Consider the following 19,545-nt stretch of genomic DNA (forward strand, 5'->3'; position numbering starts at 1 on the left):
CCGCCGCAGATGCCCCTTTCCCGTTCCTCCCAATTCGAGTTTTAATTGGGCACTCTCCTCTTCGTTTTCTCGAGAAAGGACCGATGTTGATGGCATTTATCGTCATATAGGTTACGGAATCAAGATCGATGCAGGACAAGGAAGAAACGCGGAAAGCATGGAGAAGAGGGGATAGATAGTACCTTCGTTGTCGTAACAGGCTAGTCTCTGGATCATCCCCTCTTTCTTTCCGCTCCCGCTTTCTGTGACCAAAACGAGATCGAATGACGCCGGTCCGTGCTCTCAACCCGCACAGGACGAAGTCGAACTACGCATACGTTGAAGTGTTCGCAATCGTCCACGACCGGATCGCCCGTGAAGCTTGCCGGGGTGATGTGTTCTCTCGATGAGCTTTGATTTTGTGTGGGACCCACAAGCCATGCTTTCAGAACATTAGGAAACTTATAGAATCCGACAATAGTTTTTGACATTAAAGATAGTGTTCAAAATTCCAAAAAAAAAACATTTTGTTACAACTATCAAAATTATGATGGAATATTTTTTTTACCAGTTCTAGAAAACAAGAAATATACCCAAACAAAGCCTGCTGTCGACCAATTCACCATTCAGCATAAGTTCAGATGGTCAAAATTCCACTGGAAAAATAACATGTCTGCCAAAGTAAACAACATTGCCCATTTTGACCAGATTTCAACTTTAACCAACAAAACTTCTCACACCAAATCCTTAACAATAGGGCCACATCAATCTGTGTTCAATCAGCAAGAAACTCAATCCATGTATTCTTTAAGTACAGCAAGGCATCATTGACCAAAAAATCTTGCTTTGCATCTGCATCAGATCTCTTTGCCCTTTCAATATTTCTGTTTTCCTACTCCAAATGTTGTCAGAATAACATCCGCATTCTCGATTGATTGATGAGCGTGCAATTGCTGGTGATCATCATCTGATAAACTCCATGTTCTGTTGGCAAACTTGATAACAGTGATAGTGTTTTTTGAATTGTACCTAATCATGTTGCTTTGCTTTCACCTAAAATCCCAGCAAAGAAGATGAAACGTGAGAAGGGAAATATCATGATGTAAATTATGTAAAATAAAACATTGTCGAATACGTTGAACATGTACCCCAAACAGCATGTGAGAAATTCTTTAAGCTTCTTTCCTGGTTATCCTGTTGTCCAATGATACACAATGAAAAGTCTGTTTTGAGAACTATTAATGCACAAGTATCATCAAGAGGGAAGTGTATCAAACCTGAAGCAGTAAATGCCCAGTGCATTTGTGATCTCATGGATGACGGATGTTGCAAAATGCAGATAAAGCAACACTGTTCAAAAAAGAAATGCATGAGGCTGAATAGTCAGAAGAATTAAATAGCACCAATTTACGACATCCGAAAATATTAACTGAACATAAGACAAAAAGTCATATATGTCACCGGTAACAGCAGAGACCCCAGTTATTACATGCTCATCACTTGATGGAAGACAAACATATTCAATAGCACAGCAAAAAAGAAGTTTTTCATTTTTCTTCATAAACCAAGAAACAAAGCAGGAAGCAAAGAGAAGATGAACAGCTGCTCAACTCTATAAAAGTCATTAACAAGTAAGAAAAACACAAACCAAATTACCTGTGAATAGACAATACAGAATGAGAATTAGACGCTCATCAATAAGAGGAACTCTGCAGCAAAAGACAAGACAGAATGATAATCTCAGGGCAGAAGGAAACTATTTGGCTGTTTCTAACATCAAGCAAATGAATGTTCAAAATTTAAATTTTCTCAAGGATAAACATACCCATCATTAAGTCTGGCAGTGAGAGCATTCGCAATGGCAAGGGGAAGAAACAATAGAGACTGTTGAAAGAGACATACCATGTCAATATTTCCATGATATTTTCCAAGCACATGCAAATAAGTTTTTAAAAAAATCTACTTGCAGATAGTTAAGTACAGTTCCAGGAATTGTTATCAGAATTACAACGATCATAGAAGAAATGAGGTGCATGATATATGAAACAGGAAAATGAAGACCAAAATGATAGCTAACATGCAGCAACATCGATTCACGTGTAAGATAAATACCATGCACATTCCAGTTTTTAAACCCTTGGGTTCATCGCAGAGGTGCGCGAGAATCATCCTTCCCTGTCAAAGAATTTATTAGAACTTCATGCTTTAAATACAAACAGGAGCAAAGCTTTGCAATACCAGAAATTGCAGAGGAAAAAAATTGCAAAATTCATGGAAGTCTGTATAAGACACAAGTCAAGAACCATTTAAAACATGAACAAGAATTTCTACAGCACAAATTATACTAACATAGAAAAAAGAAATGGTGGAGATGCATTTGTATCCAAATTGTATTGTCCTAACACTTTGCATTGAGCAGTAGATATGATGGTTCAAGGGAAAATAACAATACTATCTTGACCAGTTGCACCACTAGAGAAATCACTTTATTATAAAATGGAAAACATTGTGTCATGAAATGGTTCCATGTTGTTGTTTCCTGTTCCAAATTCTATATTCATATAGAAATTTCACCTAAGAAAAAAAAAAGACTTCAACATTTGTGTAAATTCTTTCCATCATGTTGCTAAAGCTAACCATTCTGTTTCTTCCCCTCTTCATCTCATATTTGTTTCCTTTGTTTTTCTTTTGCCATAGAGCCAGAAAGTGCACCACTGCTTGACAAGGTATCGTGCCAGCAACCAGTCAACATGAGGTACCCTTGTGAAACTATAGTCCTCCAATGACACATTAGAAACACACATTTCCATCTTTTACCATGATGAGGTTCTCCCTAATGACTGATTGACCATGGCAACTAAATGTCAAAAAAATCACCAATTATCTTGAATCTTCTGCATTGAGTGGGACAGGCATGCAAGAAACTGAATATACACATTTGCACCTGTAGAATTGAAGCACACTGGTCATCTCATTTGCATGCAATACACGAGACTAACTATCATCCTCATTTCTCCAATAAAATACAATAACCAAAAAAAGAAACTAACAATACAAGTTCCAACAAGGAAAAAGATGTTCTCACTCAATTGCCACTTCCCCCAAGAAGAAAAAGAGACAAACCCTGGTAATCACTATTCTGAAGATAAGTTGAGAATAGATAAATGAAGCAAAAAGTAACTAGAAGCATGCCGCTTTGATAGTTGTTCTGATTTTCAATAAATGAACCAAGTAAATGACTCACCATATCCATGTTGTTAAGAATAGACTACACAGAATAGATGCACACATGATATTTTTTTGACAATATTCGTATGGACAAAGAAAGAATACAATCAGAAAGTAAGATCCAAAGCTCACATGAATCAACATAAAAAGGTTGCAATCAGCTCGGAGAAGAACCTAATCCTACTGTGAGACTTTTTTTCTCTAGGAAATTTCAGAAGCAACAAAGATTATATATCTAATTTTATTTTAAGAAAAAGAGCGACCAACAAAAGCTGGACTGAGATAATCAAGCATCCATGTGAACTCATCAGAAAGGGGTCACAAAGAAAATGACTGATTAAACAAAACTCTAATATAGAACTTATAAATATCATAAAAGATAATTAACGAACTGCTCATAATCTATTGATATTTGTACAGAAACAAAAATACAAGACACTTCTAGAGTATGCAAAAGGTTAGCGACCTTACAACAAGAAACCCAAATGCAAATCCAGTTCCAATTATAAGCAAATGAGGGTGACTGTGCATAATGTCTGAAGGAGATAGATATGACCTGCAACGATAGAATGATACTTTACAAAAATGTTCTTTTCAAGTCAACTACTACATCATGAAAACAAAGTGTGCAAGCAATTATTTTTATACACAAACCAGATAAGAACTCCAGCCAAAAGCACGCCAAAAGGAAATAGCTGCAAAAATGAGAATGTTCGTTTTGAGAAATCTTGCAACATATATGTAGATTTGACATTATATGACTTACCATTGCTAATGCCAATATCATGCTTCCTCTTCTCGCTTTGACAACCTTGTGGACATTGCTGATGCTGCAAATGAGGCATATTATTAACGTTACAGCCGTTAAACAGCACAAGAGGCCACAAAAGCAGAATCTTTGGAGTAAGGATACATCATATTAGCACAAGGTACAAAAGCAGCTTATTTGAAATTCACAAGAATACACCATATTAGCAAAATATTTTGAGGGATACTGGAAGAGAAAAGGCCTCCACCAAGTATAGAATAAGGAGCATGAAAAAAGATAAAAGAATTGAGAAACAGTTCTTTCAGTAGATTTATCTATTGAAAATATAAGCAGATAACCAAAAGATTTCAAAACCACCAACTATATAGGACCAGCTACATGTTAATCATTTTTGGCATTTGAGCTATGCTGAAGACAATATTACTAGTGAAATTAAGAGTCATCATATATATACTTTTATTGTTTTATGAAGCTTTGTCCTCACACCACCAATGAAAATTGATTTACCTTGTTTTACAGGTCAGTGTATCTCTCTTCCTTCACCTCTCCTATACCTCCGGTCCAAATTGGCTCATCTTGTCTTACAGATGCATTTAAATTAAAATTCACCTTTAGACATGTTCAAAGAATCTAAAACAGATTTTCCTCAATCCATCTAAACTACCTTAATGTTCATGAATGCAAACATTTCTTGTTTCATTTCTTTTTGGTAAATTACACCCCAGCCGCAAGCCAGTAATTTACCATTTTTTTTTGGTAAATTACAATGCAGATATCTTTTATTGTTTCACGAATTTACATCTCACTTATGGTGCTATTCAACTGTGACATAGGGTCTCAGATAACTGCTGTAGCTCAGGACACAATTCAGCACTCTAGGATTGGACTATTTCACCAGAATTCTCAAGACACCAGGTTAGTGGCCCATATAGGCCCGAAAGCTCATCTCCAACACAGGATCTGTTATTATCTGATGGACTGTAGGTTTTGTCAACAATAAAAACAAAAGGACAAAAAAGAAGAGGAAAAAAAAAGAGTTTTCTTATCATATTTAGATTCTTATTTAGATTAAAAAAATAGAAGGTTAAGCAATTGTTCCTGTCTGCATTATTTTCTGTAAAACGAAGAAGCTGATTCAATTAAGAGACCTCAAGAAACCACACTAACAGCTAAAATCAGCTTTAATACAGACCCTAAATTAAGTCTGCTTTTGTACATGCAACTAAACTCAGCTACAAGCAGAAAACTCAGACTGAAAAACTGAGAAAGGAATGATAAAAAGAAAACTTACTTGGAAGCAATAGTTGGAATCACACCAAAAGCAATCATCATAAATAGCACAACACTATATACTGGGATCTCTGGTAAAATCAATAAATAACGAAAAAATATTAATTCACACTGGGCAATTCTGCATGCCATGATATATACATAAAGCACCAAAAATTGACTGAATTGATTGAAAAAAAGAATGAAGTGGATATTAAAGACAAAGATGCTTAGAATAAAGAGATAAATTGAGTTTCCTATCTCAACCTTGTTACCCTTTTCTCATCGAACTGCTCGCAAACATCAGTAGATGTTAAAGATAGCACATGCTCTACCTGCCTTCCGATAGTAAGGTGGTGTTGACAAATCTAAAGCATCCTGCTCTTATTGATGGTTGTTCATTCTATAGGTGTCTAATGCTGCAAACACAAAGGATACCGAATAGTTGGGAATATTTCCCAATGGTAGCTTATTTTTGTTTCAGCCATAGTCTTCAATTGATAGAAGGTTGAAATATTTGGTGGTTGAATCTTCAAATGACTAAATTGTAAGCGTAGATATCCTACTACAAAGACTCAAAAAGGAGCAAGTAGGCCTCAGCATTAATTAACAAAAAAATGGAAAACATGGAACAGAACTGGAGACAGGAAGAAACAAAGGTCTCGTTCTCTCAGATTGTATATCAGTTTGTCTCTACTTTCCGACACTGACATTTTTTTCACTAGATACTATAGTTATTCTTGTTACCGATTCCTATTTAACAGTCATTTTAAGTATAACTGACTAGACCTATTATACATTTGTCTTATCCTCAATCTATGTGATCATGGGATTATCGCTGAATTCAAATGATTTATCACAAATATTAGCTGAGAGATGATTAACTCTGGTTTATATCACATTAGTTTAGCACAGCTACCACAAACATTAAAACAACAGTAAAGCCTTAGCCTCAGCTATGATAATCAAATTTTATTGATAGATTGCTGAAACTATAGGTCCTTTCATGAAAAGCCATTTATTTATTCCTCCGTCCAATTCTCAATCTTTGCCTTAATGCATCATTATTCAGTGTACCTAACCTTAGTTCCAGTCTATACAAACTCAGTAACGAAAAGAACTGGAGTAAAACTTCAAAGTAACTCAACAGGGTCCATTACATGTACAATAGTCAATGAAGCATTACGGTAACTAGAAATAGAAAGATGTATCCAAATGGCAGTAGAACCATGTATACAAATTGCAGTAGAACCATAAACTCAATTGTTCAACAGTGGAAATGTCAGTTTATAAACTGCAGGATTCAAGGCATGGCATTTTGTTATCAAAATGCCAAAAACAACAGCTTTTAAGAAGTCTTAGTGTCAGACTACATTACCAGGAATTAATGGCACCCAACCTAAAAATGGGATTGACTTCCTGAAATCTTGTGCCCACCATTCAGCTCCTGGATAAAGAACACAAAACACACATCAGTTTAGAGTCTTTAGAGAAAGAAAGATGTACACCATATTAAAAATATTTGATAATAAACTGAAAAAAGGAAAAAAGAAAATTCATTTCTTTCAATTCTATGTAAAAGGAACTCAAAGTTCACATACCCAAAAAGAATGTCAGCCAGTGACAAACATAGATTAGCATGAGGCCTTCTGTAGGTCCATTAATTATTGGAAGAATAAGTGTATTGGTAAAGAAGCTGGAAAAGTTACAAGAAGTGTTAACAAATGCAAATAGAACTACCAAAGTTAAACCTATTAAACTATTGTTCCAGTAAAGAATAGAAGAAAATATCAACAGTTATGGGGAACAACATTCCAAAAAGTAGTTAGAAATAAAGAATTAAAATTGTTAGTTTAAATATGGTCAGCGAAGACCAACAGTAACTTATTACAACAGATAAATCGGTCCCCTATATACCTGATCTATAAGTTACAAATATTCAAAGCTGGTATTCTCTCTATGGTGAATGATACTGGCTGCTGTTAGAAACAGGTTGAAGAGGGAAAATGGTTAGAAAATAAAGTGATTTTCCTCTTCCTTTTCTTATTGTGCTTCCTTTTTTTCCATTAATTGTTTAAAAATTGCCACCAGCCTTCTCTTCCTATTCATCTGCTTTTTTCAGCTGTCACATCAAGCTTGAGACAAGGAAGGTCAAATAATTAGGGATACAAGATTACTTATCTCAGGCTTTAAATTATTGAGCAGGGATCAGCCAATCCTTGAACCAGTCCAATGCATTATAGAGCCAGGAACCACAGTTTTCAACTGAAACTAGTTCATATATTAATAAAGTTCAGACCAAAATCTCCATAGTTTATATCAATCAACTAATATTAAGCGATACTCTTAAAAACCTGGCAGTCCATAACCAGACTGGTATGCATCATTCAATATGACTGCTATATCATGGTAAAGCCTTCCGTAAATAGAAGCATAGAGAATCAAATGATGAGCTGCCCCAGAAAGTACTAGAAAAAGGAGGGAGGGAAAAACATTGGCAACAACATCTAGATCCGCTTTCTAAGGCATGCTCCCACCATAGGAATAATTGACCGTGGAAAAACATGACAAGAATCCAGATGGTGAACAAGTTAGAAGTCTTTTTTCTCAAATGTACTATATAAAAGCTTACTTATTATATAAAGCAAAAGGAAATAGTTAAAGTCCAATGACGAATATGAGAACCTTTGAAGAACTTACTGTTCCCACGTTGCAAGGTAAAATGGAATTGCCGCAATTACCCAAAACCAAAAAGTGTTCCTACCACACAGTGCAGTGCTCCCAAAGGCCATGGCTTCGAACTGATTAAAAGTAGGAAACCAATATCATAAGTAACAACAAAGTATCAGGAAAACAAGGCAATAAAAGAGGACAAGATGAGTGGACATACAGCACATGCAAGTGCATCGCATCCTGTGATCACAGAGTCTTGGGTATCAGGAGATGAGTATAACTTATAAACAAGGACAAAGGTATATTCTTAAGAAAAAAAATTACCATGATCAAAAAGTTCACCCAAAGGACTGGATGAATTCGTACGCCTAGCTTGTTTACCATCAACAGCATCAAAAGTCTGGAGAACACATCATTGAATCAGGAGGCATTAGTTAAATCAAGTAAGTTATTGTTTTAAGAAAGAGATTTGCCTATATATGTAAAATTTTCACATAACTTGTTTATACTATATGACGTCAAGTTTCCACTATAACCAATGCATGAACAGACAGAAACCAAAAAAGACCATTGGCACTAATTGAAAAATGACTATTGCAGACAACAATAGACAGTGGGTTTCACAATTCACTGAAGCATGTTAATTGCAGATATTTTGATAATAAAAGTCCTACATACGTGAAGTGGCATTTTAGTTCTCACTGCAGGCCCCTTTCATGAGTTACTGATGGCCAACAAATTGGCATCAACTGAGAAAGGGTTGGAAACCTGCACCTGATAAGCTTAATTTTTCTTTTACCACCAATTATTTTTTAGAAGTGCTTAATTTGTTAATTGACTGTACAATCAAGTGGCAACCCATTCCAACATTGAAAAGATCAAAAACATATATTAGTCATTTTGCAATGAGCAATATGGCAATATCTGGAGCTTCACGATTGTCAAGTTTACAAATCTCAAAAAACCAAAAGTGCAATCAAAGGTGACAACCTTCCCAAGATAAAGGGTACTGGCACATACAAATTCAACATCCAATACAAAATGAAGATACAACACAGAAAAAGAAACATTCGTAAAAAAAGAAAAAGAAATCCTCCAATTATCAAAGTGAGAAAACTCCACGAAAGATCTGAATTTTCAACCTTGCCAAGGCCCAGTATAGAAAATTCTCAACCAGTTTTTTGGAACCAACTTGTATCCAATTTTTTGGGCCAAACCATCAAGCAAATTGGTGACCCAAGCCAGCCAAATGTAACGTATGTGACCATGGGATAGTTTCTGGATGAATACAATGGAGATGTCACAGATATCCATCTTTTTTCTCAATTATAATTCTACTTTCAATCATCCCCATTTTTTTCAGTCTTTTTTTTTCGCTTGGTTGCTCTGGCACACCTAATGCAATGTGTCTCATATGAAAGATGTCTCATATAAAAGGAAAAAAAAGAAATTCATATTCATATATGTTGAATTCAAGGATGAGTATGTTAAACATTTTGGCACACTAACATTTTAATCCAATTCTACTCATCGAATCACCAGTAAAATTTGAAGACCAAATACTTCAAAACAGCTTATTAACTGACATTTCTTATTTTCTACTAAGCAATAGCAGAATTCGAGAAATACATACACATTTTAGAAAAAGGTTGAGAAATTCTTGAACAAACCTGGTATAAAAAGAGAAGCAATCCATGAGCAAGGTGGACCCATCTTGGTGGAGCTGTATCAAGATGGGGCGAATATACCTGTGAAGAATAGACACAAACATGTAAAAGATGCAAAATTTAAAAGGAAAAGATATTGATCTACAAACAATCATAAACGATGTGTAAGCTGAATAAGGCAAAAGATCTATGTTAACATCCAGAGCATGTGTTACAAGCAAAACATATAGCATAATTCAATATTGAAGCATGTTTCTGTGGACAACAGAATCGGATGCTAGTAAGCAATAAATGGCTATATACAGTGCAGCTACCAGATAATGCACAAAGCCAAATGTCATCAGTGATAAAGATGAACAGATTTAAGAAGAAACCAATTAGAATCCCCAAATGAAAAACTACTCTCTCTACTCAGCAAGGTAAACCAATCGACAAACTAGTAATATAAGAAATGAGATGCAAAATCAGCACTCGGAAGTTCCATATGGAAAATCTTAATAACAATATAAATCCAAACTTTTGCTGTCAGCTTGAAGCTAGAACCTAGAATGTTCTAACTGTTTCACCCTTATCTTAAAGTTGCCGAAGTACGTAACGAGATAATGAATAGTCCAATTAACAACCTCATTTTTCAGAAAACTTGTTATGCTAAATCGATCACAACTTTTATTACACAACATACTGAAGTTCAACAGTCTTGTTGAATGGCAAAGAAAGAAACAGTTATCGTCTTAGTATCTGACAAGAGTACTAAAATAGGTTAAGTTTTCTTCTGTGTTCACATGACACATGAACATGACTGAATTTTGATCGAGTGTTGTGGATACCATTGATCCAATTAACTAAATTTGCAAAATTTCAAGAAGCAAGTGAGAACTTTCAGAAGCAAAACAAACTAAAATGAAACGAACTGAGCCAAAATGCTAATATTTTCCAGGTCTAATCAATGTGTCATTTCTCTAGTTTCTTTCCAACTCATGAAACATCTGAACTTGTCAAAATGACCACCATCTTATTCTTTTGCAAATAACATGTAGTAAACAGTCTCTCTGTGAACGTGAACTCGTTGGTGTGTTTTGAACCTCAGTCCTGTTTAGACAAGCATAACCGAGACCTGTGTTGAACAAGTAGTAAAGCGACCTAAATTCCAATTAGGTATTCAGTATATGTAAGAAAAAGAAAAACCTTTAATCTTTGTCCTGTTCTAACCGGTTCATACCCTGATTTCTTCATTGCAACATCACACGTCATGGTTTAGATTACTAGATTCCACTGAGGGCAATATCTCATAGCAAAGTCGAAAAAGAATAAGAACAGCTGGTGGAAGCTAAAAGATTCAAGGAACATAAAAGAACAGAAAAATCCGAGGCAAGTTCCGATACAACTACTTACATAGCCAAGATATGCGGATACCATCAGAAACATAAATCCTGTAAGAGTGATCTGCAGAACAAGCAACAGCATTGCAGCCCTTAGACAATGATGAGACGATCACAAAGAAGGTGACAAAAGAAGCAGAGTGACTGTCTTCTTACCATGTTTGGTCTGGAAATGCATATCAACATGCAAAGGTAAAAATAAAAGAAAATGTGTCAGTGGTATCTTAGAAAAGATGCATAACAATTGCAACGATGCAATAACATGTGTCACTTGTGAGTTAGCAAGAAATGTACAATAATCTAGTAAGATGCATGCCATCCTTTAAACTAAGAGAAACAACCTCTACTGGACAATATTCTGCTATATGTTTGAACAATATGAATATTATTGCAAAGCATGCACAGGTTTTGACTCTTTTCCAGTAATATCCATTCCACATGCTACTGCTGTTTAGTTAGTTGCTTATATTTTAGCCCAATGTTCTAGTAAGATGGAGTTGCTATTCAAACAGTAATAGAACAAAATATCGAATAATATCCAACGAACCAAGGCATCTAGAGACGAGGTTTCATCAGAATATCACAACAAAGTGCATCTATCTTGCTGGATTTTGTATTTAAGATATAAAAACTCACCAAGCAAATAAAGTTTAGCAAGACAGGCCCAAGGTTACTAAAGGTGTAAAGCAGACTTAAAATGGTACCTTGATGGCGATGGCATCACATCACAAAAGAGGGAAACTTCTGTTCGATCCAATAACAACTCCTAACACATCCGATGGACAACACAATTCCAAAAGATACAACGAAAACATGCATAGTTCTTGATATACTAACCGAGGAACACTCACAGACCAGTTAAGGTACATGCATATAAATAAAATGAGCAGCAGCCCGAGAGAACTAATTAGAGTTGGCGAAGAGAACATACGGCATCCAAAGAGGGAAAAGCGTGACGCTGCGGCTCCAGAACGGCTGCAAGATGTACTTAGCGACTAGCGAGTGGTCCACGCCGCTGTACTTGTACTTGTGCAACGTCGCCACCCCATGGTGGCCGATGTATCCCATCTGCCATTTAGCACAGAAAGATTCAACCTATATACCAGATCGCATCAATAATAAAACAATCCAGAAACTCGTAACAAGATGACATTTTGAAAAGGTGATTAACCAAGCTGCCAGCTCTTGCGCAATCCCTACAAAAGCAGGCACCGCAGGAAGCAAGAACAACGGTCGAACCCAATACAGAATGCGAAGATCGAAAGATAACAGAGAAATAGCCGATGAGATCGAGGACGGGTCGGATCAAAAGAGAAAGCATGGGTTTGAACATCGAATGGCACCTTGGACGCGGATCGGGCTGCCGGGGAACCGCAGAGATAGGCGAGGCTTGGATCTTCTTTCCTTTCGTTGCTTACGCCCTAAGAAGGGGGTGGCCGAAAGATCGGGAAAGAAGCGAAACAAGAGCGAGAAGTGGCGGAAACAATAAAGCATTATGATAACATTATAATGCCGCAGGGCGTACGAAAATTGATGAATAAAAAATAGACCGTCCACTGTACCAACCTCGTAGCGTGCGGAGGGTAGGATTTCCTGCGTCGATGGATTCAGGGTACAGGGAAAGTCTCCACAGGCTTTCGCCCTCGGCTTCTCATTGGCCACTCGTTCACCCTCTTAAATTCCCTGGTGGGTGGTGAGTCCGAGACAGGCGAGCCGGACTCTACTTAAATCCCAACTCGAATTCTGACAACCCAAAGAGGGATGAGAAAGGTGGCGTTTGATGCGAATAAATGGAATTGATTCGCGGGAGTCCATTCGAGTCCACATCATGGAACATTGTGGAAAGGCTTTTATTATCCTCACGCAGGTCGGTGAAGGCGATTGAGATGCCTGACAATGACATGCATGCATTGCCTCATTAATTATGTTCCTTCTGTTCAATCTTCTGCGATTTATCGAAAAAATCTTCCATAATTAGTTTTTTATATATATCGGATGACATTCTCAATTGAGAAATTAATGTAGATTTTTTTATTAATCTCAACTCTCTCTTCGTATTTAAATTATTAATTTTAATTTTTTTGAATCGACCGTTCTTTCTCCTCAATTGATAAAGTGACATATGGATGAGTCAAAAATAATAATAATAATAATTGATGAGGGTAATAATTACGATAAGACTCACGTGACATCAGCTGCATCAGTATCACGCCTCTGTTGACTTGATGAGGCACCTGGTCAACGTGGACCGAAACGCCTACCGAGGTGCATTAACGCTCTTTTCAGGTTTGATCCCTCACGCCACGCCAATGGCAACGTCAAACGCTACCAGAAATACGATCATGCTCCCTACGGGCCAGCACATCAGGCAACGGTAATTCTCACTATAAAAACCCTCACGCTCCGAGGGGAGAGTAGAGGAGAGGAACACACAGAACTTAGCTAAAGAAATCCCCTACGACTATCCACTAACTTGATCGTCGGAGGGGTCGGGTCGAGCTCCCCGACCCGACCTTTGTACAGGTGCGAAGGCGGAGGTCGTCCACTAAAGGCACAGGCGGGGGGTCCTCTCCCGGTGGAAACGATGATCCCGTCCCGATCGGACCAACGCAATCGACCGCCTCAACAATCTCGGGAAACGTCCCAGGGAGATCCCCTATCATCCGGACCCGAACCAAGCCGCGACGACCCCGAGGCCACGGCTTGAAGTTGTTTACACCAACAATAATAATAAAAGGTAAAAAGTGATCTATGAGGGAGAAGATTGAGTTTAACTAATTCGATTTGATTCCTTATGACATACTCTTTCAAATTGGATGGCTAAAATCAGTAATAAAGGACGAGCATCTTTGTTTTCATGGTGGAGGCCTTTCTAAGGTAAATTGCTCTTTAATATTTTTTAAGTTAAAATATTTACACTATTATTTCTTATTTCTACTATGTAAAGTTTTAAATTATTTTATAAATATATTGACTAAAATATTATTATTTTATTATTTGATATATCACTATAATCACATTCGTGTTTAATTAATCTTACATTTCATCAAATTGATTTTAAAATACACATTATATTATTATTATGATCATCTGTATGATTATTCTGTGTTATTTATTTCATTTTATAGAACTTTGTTATATTTTTAATTGTTTATTTAATATTATATTTTTATACTTTTATCAAATGTAATATTTGTTATATTTTATTAATTAATCAAATGTAATAATACATTGAATTGATCCAAAATCATAGGTCAAAAATTAAGGAAAGTTGCACTAGATTTTCTAAAACACTCTTGTTTATATATATATATATATATATATATATATATATATATATATATATATATATATATATATATATATATATATATATATATATATATATATATATATATTGTCATATACGTTGATGAGAAGAGAGAAATTGCTCATTCCCATCTTAGTTGGAAGGAAATATCTATAGGATATATTTTCTTTGCGACAATAATAAGTCATAATTTAGGATCGATTTTTTATTGCCATTAAGCACTAGAAAAATAATATATTTAAGGATACGATTTTTTATCCCCGATAATCATTTTTATAATCACACTCGAGCTAAAAAAACGTGGTATCAGTATATAATTTTTTTTTATTTGAATTGTTTGCAATCCATTTGTCAAGCTATGGAAAAAAAAATAAAAATAGTTGAACTATCCATGAAAAAAATAAAAACTAGTATTCACTTGTTTTCAGGAGATGAATTTAGTATTTTTCTTTTATCCTATTATGGGGACTTACTATTATTTTCTCTTATTATTGATTGTTAATTTTCTTCAATAGCTAAGCTACATGGACCATTTGTTAGTTGACAATTTATTGACAAAATCCATTAACTATCGATCAAATGTCAAAACATTATCAATTTTGATCATCAATTTGACATGATAGATTTAATCTAATCTGCCTCATTTCTCTAAACCTTGGCATGCTTGGAATTATGAAGTTAATGTTCATTTTTAAATGAAGTGTATTGTGCAAGACTAATTCAGAAACTTATGTTTGACCAAGAAAAAATGTCATCGTAGGAAGCTTCGACACGAACTCATGAGATGACATGATCGATGGTAAAATTCTCACATGTTTAAGAGAGATTTGATTGTCCAATATTCATTAGAGTGATCCTTACAAAACATATAGCGTAGGTGCTCAATTTAATATGTTCAACTCTAATGCTCAATTTAATATGTTATGTCAGGTGAAAAGACCTTCTTGAGAGTTCAAGTTTCGATAATTTAGAATAGAATAAACATTTCTATAAAAAAATATTCTCTTTAGTTGTCATGTCTAATTAGCAAGTAAACGTTTCTAAACTTGACTATAATATTTATTTGGTAATATATTTCTAAATTGATTATAATATTTATCTTGAATTATGTTTTATTCTATTTATATGTCATGTCTAACAAGCTTTCTTCATGTCCGATGAAGATGGGGAGTTTGATGGGGGTAACCCTGATATGGGTTCCTCAATGACTAAGTTGCTAGTCATAGGTGCCCAGCAAACCAATCACGTGAGTGATGATACATGTGACTTGATACAGAATGTGACTTGATACAGAATCTTTTTGCTTATTATATTTTGACGTATATCACTTTATAACTATTGCATATGTGCATATATATATTGTGATATCCTTGGATTTGTGCAATGGGAATCGGATCGTGATGAGATCACGATAATGAGATCGATTCACCTTTAAACACATATCCTAAATAATCCCGGTCATAGGTTACTCGAGAGGGACATCGTGATAACCGGATAGACTGGTGTGCTGTATACCCGTCCATATGATGGATGCAGCTGGTCTCATAGCTGCTCGTGTAGGGACACTAGGGATACAGTACAGGTGCTCATTGGAGAATGAGTTCACTGATTGATCCGCTTACGGAATGCTGGATGGTTGATGATGCCTTATTGTCAGACAGCGATTCCGTAGTCCTAGTGGTGTATTTGGTCCTTAGACTTGAGACACCAAGGATGTCCTGTATGAGTGCTCCACTCTTTGATACCAGACTTATAGGTTTGGCTGTCCCAGATCTAGTACAGCTGGTCATTGGGAGTGGTAGTCGACCTTACGAGGGCTATTGAGTGTCGATAGAGGATCATCCACTCTCGGCGTCATGAGAGGAATATCCCATGTGTTCTTGCTCAGACAAATCCCTGGCCAGGGTCATTCGGGTTGAGAGAGAAAGAGTTCTCCGAGAGAATCCGATTAGAGCGAGACTTGAGTAGAAACCGTATGGGTCTGACAGCACCATGCTCGATATACGGTCTCTGGGATATTAGATGGATGAGGGACTATAGGTACATGGTAACTAAGGACAGACAGGTCCAATGGATTGGATTCCCCTGTATCGTTTGGGGACTACGGCGTAGTGGCCTAGTACGTCTGTAGTCGATGAGTCGAGTGAATTATTACAGAGATAATAATTCACTGAGTTAGAAGGAGTTCTGACAGGTATGACTCACGACCAGCTCGATATTGGGCCTAGAGGGTCACACACATATGGTAGGCATTGCGATGAGTAGAGGTTCGGATATGAGATATCCGACGGAGCCCTTGTCTTATTGGATGCAGATCCAATACCCACTAGGGAAGGACCCATTAGGGTTTGACACGGGATCTCTATAAATATGAGGGATTCACAGCCTCATAGGCTAGAGTCTTTGCTTGCCCTTCCTATTCTCCTCTCCCTCTCCACCTCAGAGTAGGCCTGGAGTTTTGAGGAGCGTCGTCGCAACCCTGCTGTGTGGATTACCGCTAGAGAGGAGGACGCTTGACCTTCTTCACCCTCTCCTAAGGATCTGCAAGGAAACAGGGATATACGATCTCCCTAGGTAACACAATCTCTATACGCAGTTTTGTGTTTTGCGGATTTCTGCGCACCAATCTTCGCACGACGACGAACATCTTTTTGGGAATCGGGGATTTTTGTTTTCTTGTTCTTCCGCTGCGCATATGATGTCGCCCCCCATGATTTTCCAACATAAGTAACTTGTGACTGAGCAAGAAATATCAACCATTATTAGAATTGATTTAAGGAATGTCACCTTCATAGCCTATGTATCAGGGCTAACTAATAATAATTGAGTCAAAAAAGGCTCGAGAACCCTTACCCACCAAAGTAGAAGAAGACAATGGTATCGTTGGCCTTGATGCTGGTTTCAATCCCACATGAGGAGCACATGCCTAGTGACATAGTTCTTAAGATGGGTACGTTTGTTATTATATCCTTGGTAGAGACAACGAGCATACAAACTACGGGGGCTAAGGTAGCAATGGGAAGCCCTCTTAATGATGAGGGTACTAGAATGGTATATCCCTTTATCCCAAAGAACAACATAAAAAATGATATGGGTAAATTGATTTACCCATCAAAGACAAATATCTCGAATGTCATATAACTCATAGAAAATAGAGGGTTAGGGATATATAGGATGGAGATATGTGTCTTCTCTAAGATCTTATATTGTGTGTACTTTAAGATGTGTGCATGACATTCCCATTTGATGATCTCATGTAAGTTTAAGCCCAATGCCAATACAAATATGTCTCATGCTTAAATCCTATCACAATCTAATAGGAAAATAGAATATAGAATATACCCTCCATAAGCATTTAGGTTCATATAGCGATCTAGAGATCCCTATGTCCTCTTAGATTATTGGTGATACTCATATCTCCATCATAAGTTTATACGCATCCATAACGTTCAAATATGTATGAGAATTTTAAATATTTTTAAATTTTTAATAAGACAACATACGCTTTATTTAGTATTGTACTACATATTTCTTTGAGTTGTTTGTATTAATATTGTTAGTGCAATTGAAGAATATAAAAATAATAATGATTTAAATATGATAATAATAGCTATGAAATTAAAATGAATAAAATATTTTCTTGAATTTCCATCAGTTTATTTAGTTGCATGTGTTTTTTTTTATCATTATATTTGATTAGATGACTTGATGTGATTATATATCTATTTATTAAGAAAGTGCAGAGTATATATTGATATTGATGATAAAATTAAAGATATTTAAAAATTGCTTAATAACTTATATGACCATTATAATGTTAACTATAGAACATGATATCTTCCAAACTTATAAATCTATTCATCAAGTCAGTCAGTGAGAGTGACAAAGTTTTAAAGGATAAAAACTATTAGTATAAAGATTATAAAAAAAGGAAATCATCAAGCTCAAACTTGAAACTTAATATGTATATAACAATTTCTTTTGAGTTTCATGATAACACTATAGGTATAGAGTTTCTTATTATGAAACGATAGGTACGATACGTAATAAAATTTTTTAATACTAATAGAGATTACGGATCAAATACTAACAACTTTGATATCGACGGTAACTATCGAGCTAATCTTTAATGTAAGAGGATGAATCTTAGATGAAACCAGATGGAGCATCAGGAATTAGTGGAAGCTCAAGCATGCACCCATGATTAGATAAAGGTAATGAAACGAAATAAAGAGATCATCAAAGAAGGTAACGATATCATATTTGATATATTTATAAATTTACTTAATTTTATAGCAGATTTTTTAGTTATGTTATTACACATTTATACTCATTATTAAGTCATTATGGCTGCACATTAATTTTTTAAAATAAAAAAAATAAAATTATAATAGTTTTATATTATAAAATTATTTAAGTATAAAAATGAATGATTTTGAAATGATGGCCAAGTCTACTCGATTCCGAGATGACCATGGAAGATAAAGTTGGGAGCCTAAAGCTTCTCGTCATCATCATCATCATCGGTCCATCATTCCAACAATCAAGAAGTGATGGACAAAACGATTCGATCTCTTTCCCTTCTCCATCATCATGCTACTTATTCTACGGTAAACACTTCGGTGATGACATTCAAGTCCACAACAATAGTATATATTTTCTCTCTCAATATCTCATCAAAGATGCATTTTATGTAATAATCCTACACATATGGGGCTAATTTGTACTCATACTTAAACATAAATATAAAATTGATGTCATCGGAGACAACGCGACAATACAAACGTACATCTTCAAATTGCCTTCTGCCAAAGACTTCTCTTCATTTGTTTTGACCTGCACACACATCCGAGGGCGCATACAAAACATGATTAGGTCTTTGCTCTCATCACTCTCGATAGGGCACACTGGAGGTAGCTGGAGATTCCGTTCACACCTGAAATCCACTATCAGTCGTTTCACGAGGGCTGATCGGTGGATCCACAACAGTATTGAATTGTGATGAGATTACCGCAGGTGCGTTCACCTCCCAGGCTTTTTATTTCTGCGACAATGCCCTTTGATCCTATAGATGGATGATTAGAGTCATATAGAATTTTATATTTATAAATGTTCATACTTACCCTCAATCTCTAAGTTCAATGTATATAATCTTGTACAATTAGGGATTTATATATATATATATATGATGTTATGGTTAACTTTTATTAGTTGACTATTAATTAACGGCTAATTACACTCAAATTGACAATAACAATAATAATATTTAAA

General features: G+C 35.8%; 1 protein-coding gene across 2 annotated transcripts; it reads right to left on the bottom strand.

Annotated features, from left to right (window-relative positions):
* Positions 1-566: 566 nt before the first annotated feature.
* On the bottom strand, positions 567-12,442 carry LOC135631710 (choline/ethanolaminephosphotransferase 1-like). Of its 2 annotated transcripts, XM_065139487.1 has the most exons (20): positions 12,308-12,442; positions 11,896-12,032; positions 11,121-11,130; positions 10,978-11,028; positions 9,589-9,666; positions 8,243-8,318; positions 8,136-8,158; positions 7,946-8,046; positions 6,847-6,941; positions 6,624-6,692; positions 5,268-5,337; positions 3,974-4,037; positions 3,862-3,902; positions 3,679-3,763; positions 2,092-2,154; positions 1,805-1,863; positions 1,636-1,688; positions 1,257-1,329; positions 1,128-1,173; positions 567-1,032 (listed from the first exon to the last, which is right to left on the bottom strand). In XM_065139487.1, the coding sequence occupies exons 2-19, from the start codon at positions 12,030-12,032 to the stop codon at positions 1,152-1,154; spliced, it is 1,170 nt and encodes a 389-aa protein (XP_064995559.1). In that variant the 5' UTR covers positions 12,308-12,442; the 3' UTR covers positions 567-1,032; positions 1,128-1,151. The 2 variants fall into 2 exon arrangements, with proteins under 2 accessions (XP_064995559.1, XP_064995558.1); XM_065139486.1 differs by lacking the exons at positions 11,121-11,130; positions 12,308-12,442 and having other exon boundaries at positions 11,896-12,031.
* Between the last annotated feature and the right edge of the window lie 7,103 nt (positions 12,443-19,545).

This window comes from Musa acuminata, chromosome BXJ3-2, assembly GCF_036884655.1.
Source record: "Musa acuminata AAA Group cultivar baxijiao chromosome BXJ3-2, Cavendish_Baxijiao_AAA, whole genome shotgun sequence".
Classification (NCBI taxonomy): domain Eukaryota; kingdom Viridiplantae; phylum Streptophyta; class Magnoliopsida; order Zingiberales; family Musaceae; genus Musa; species Musa acuminata.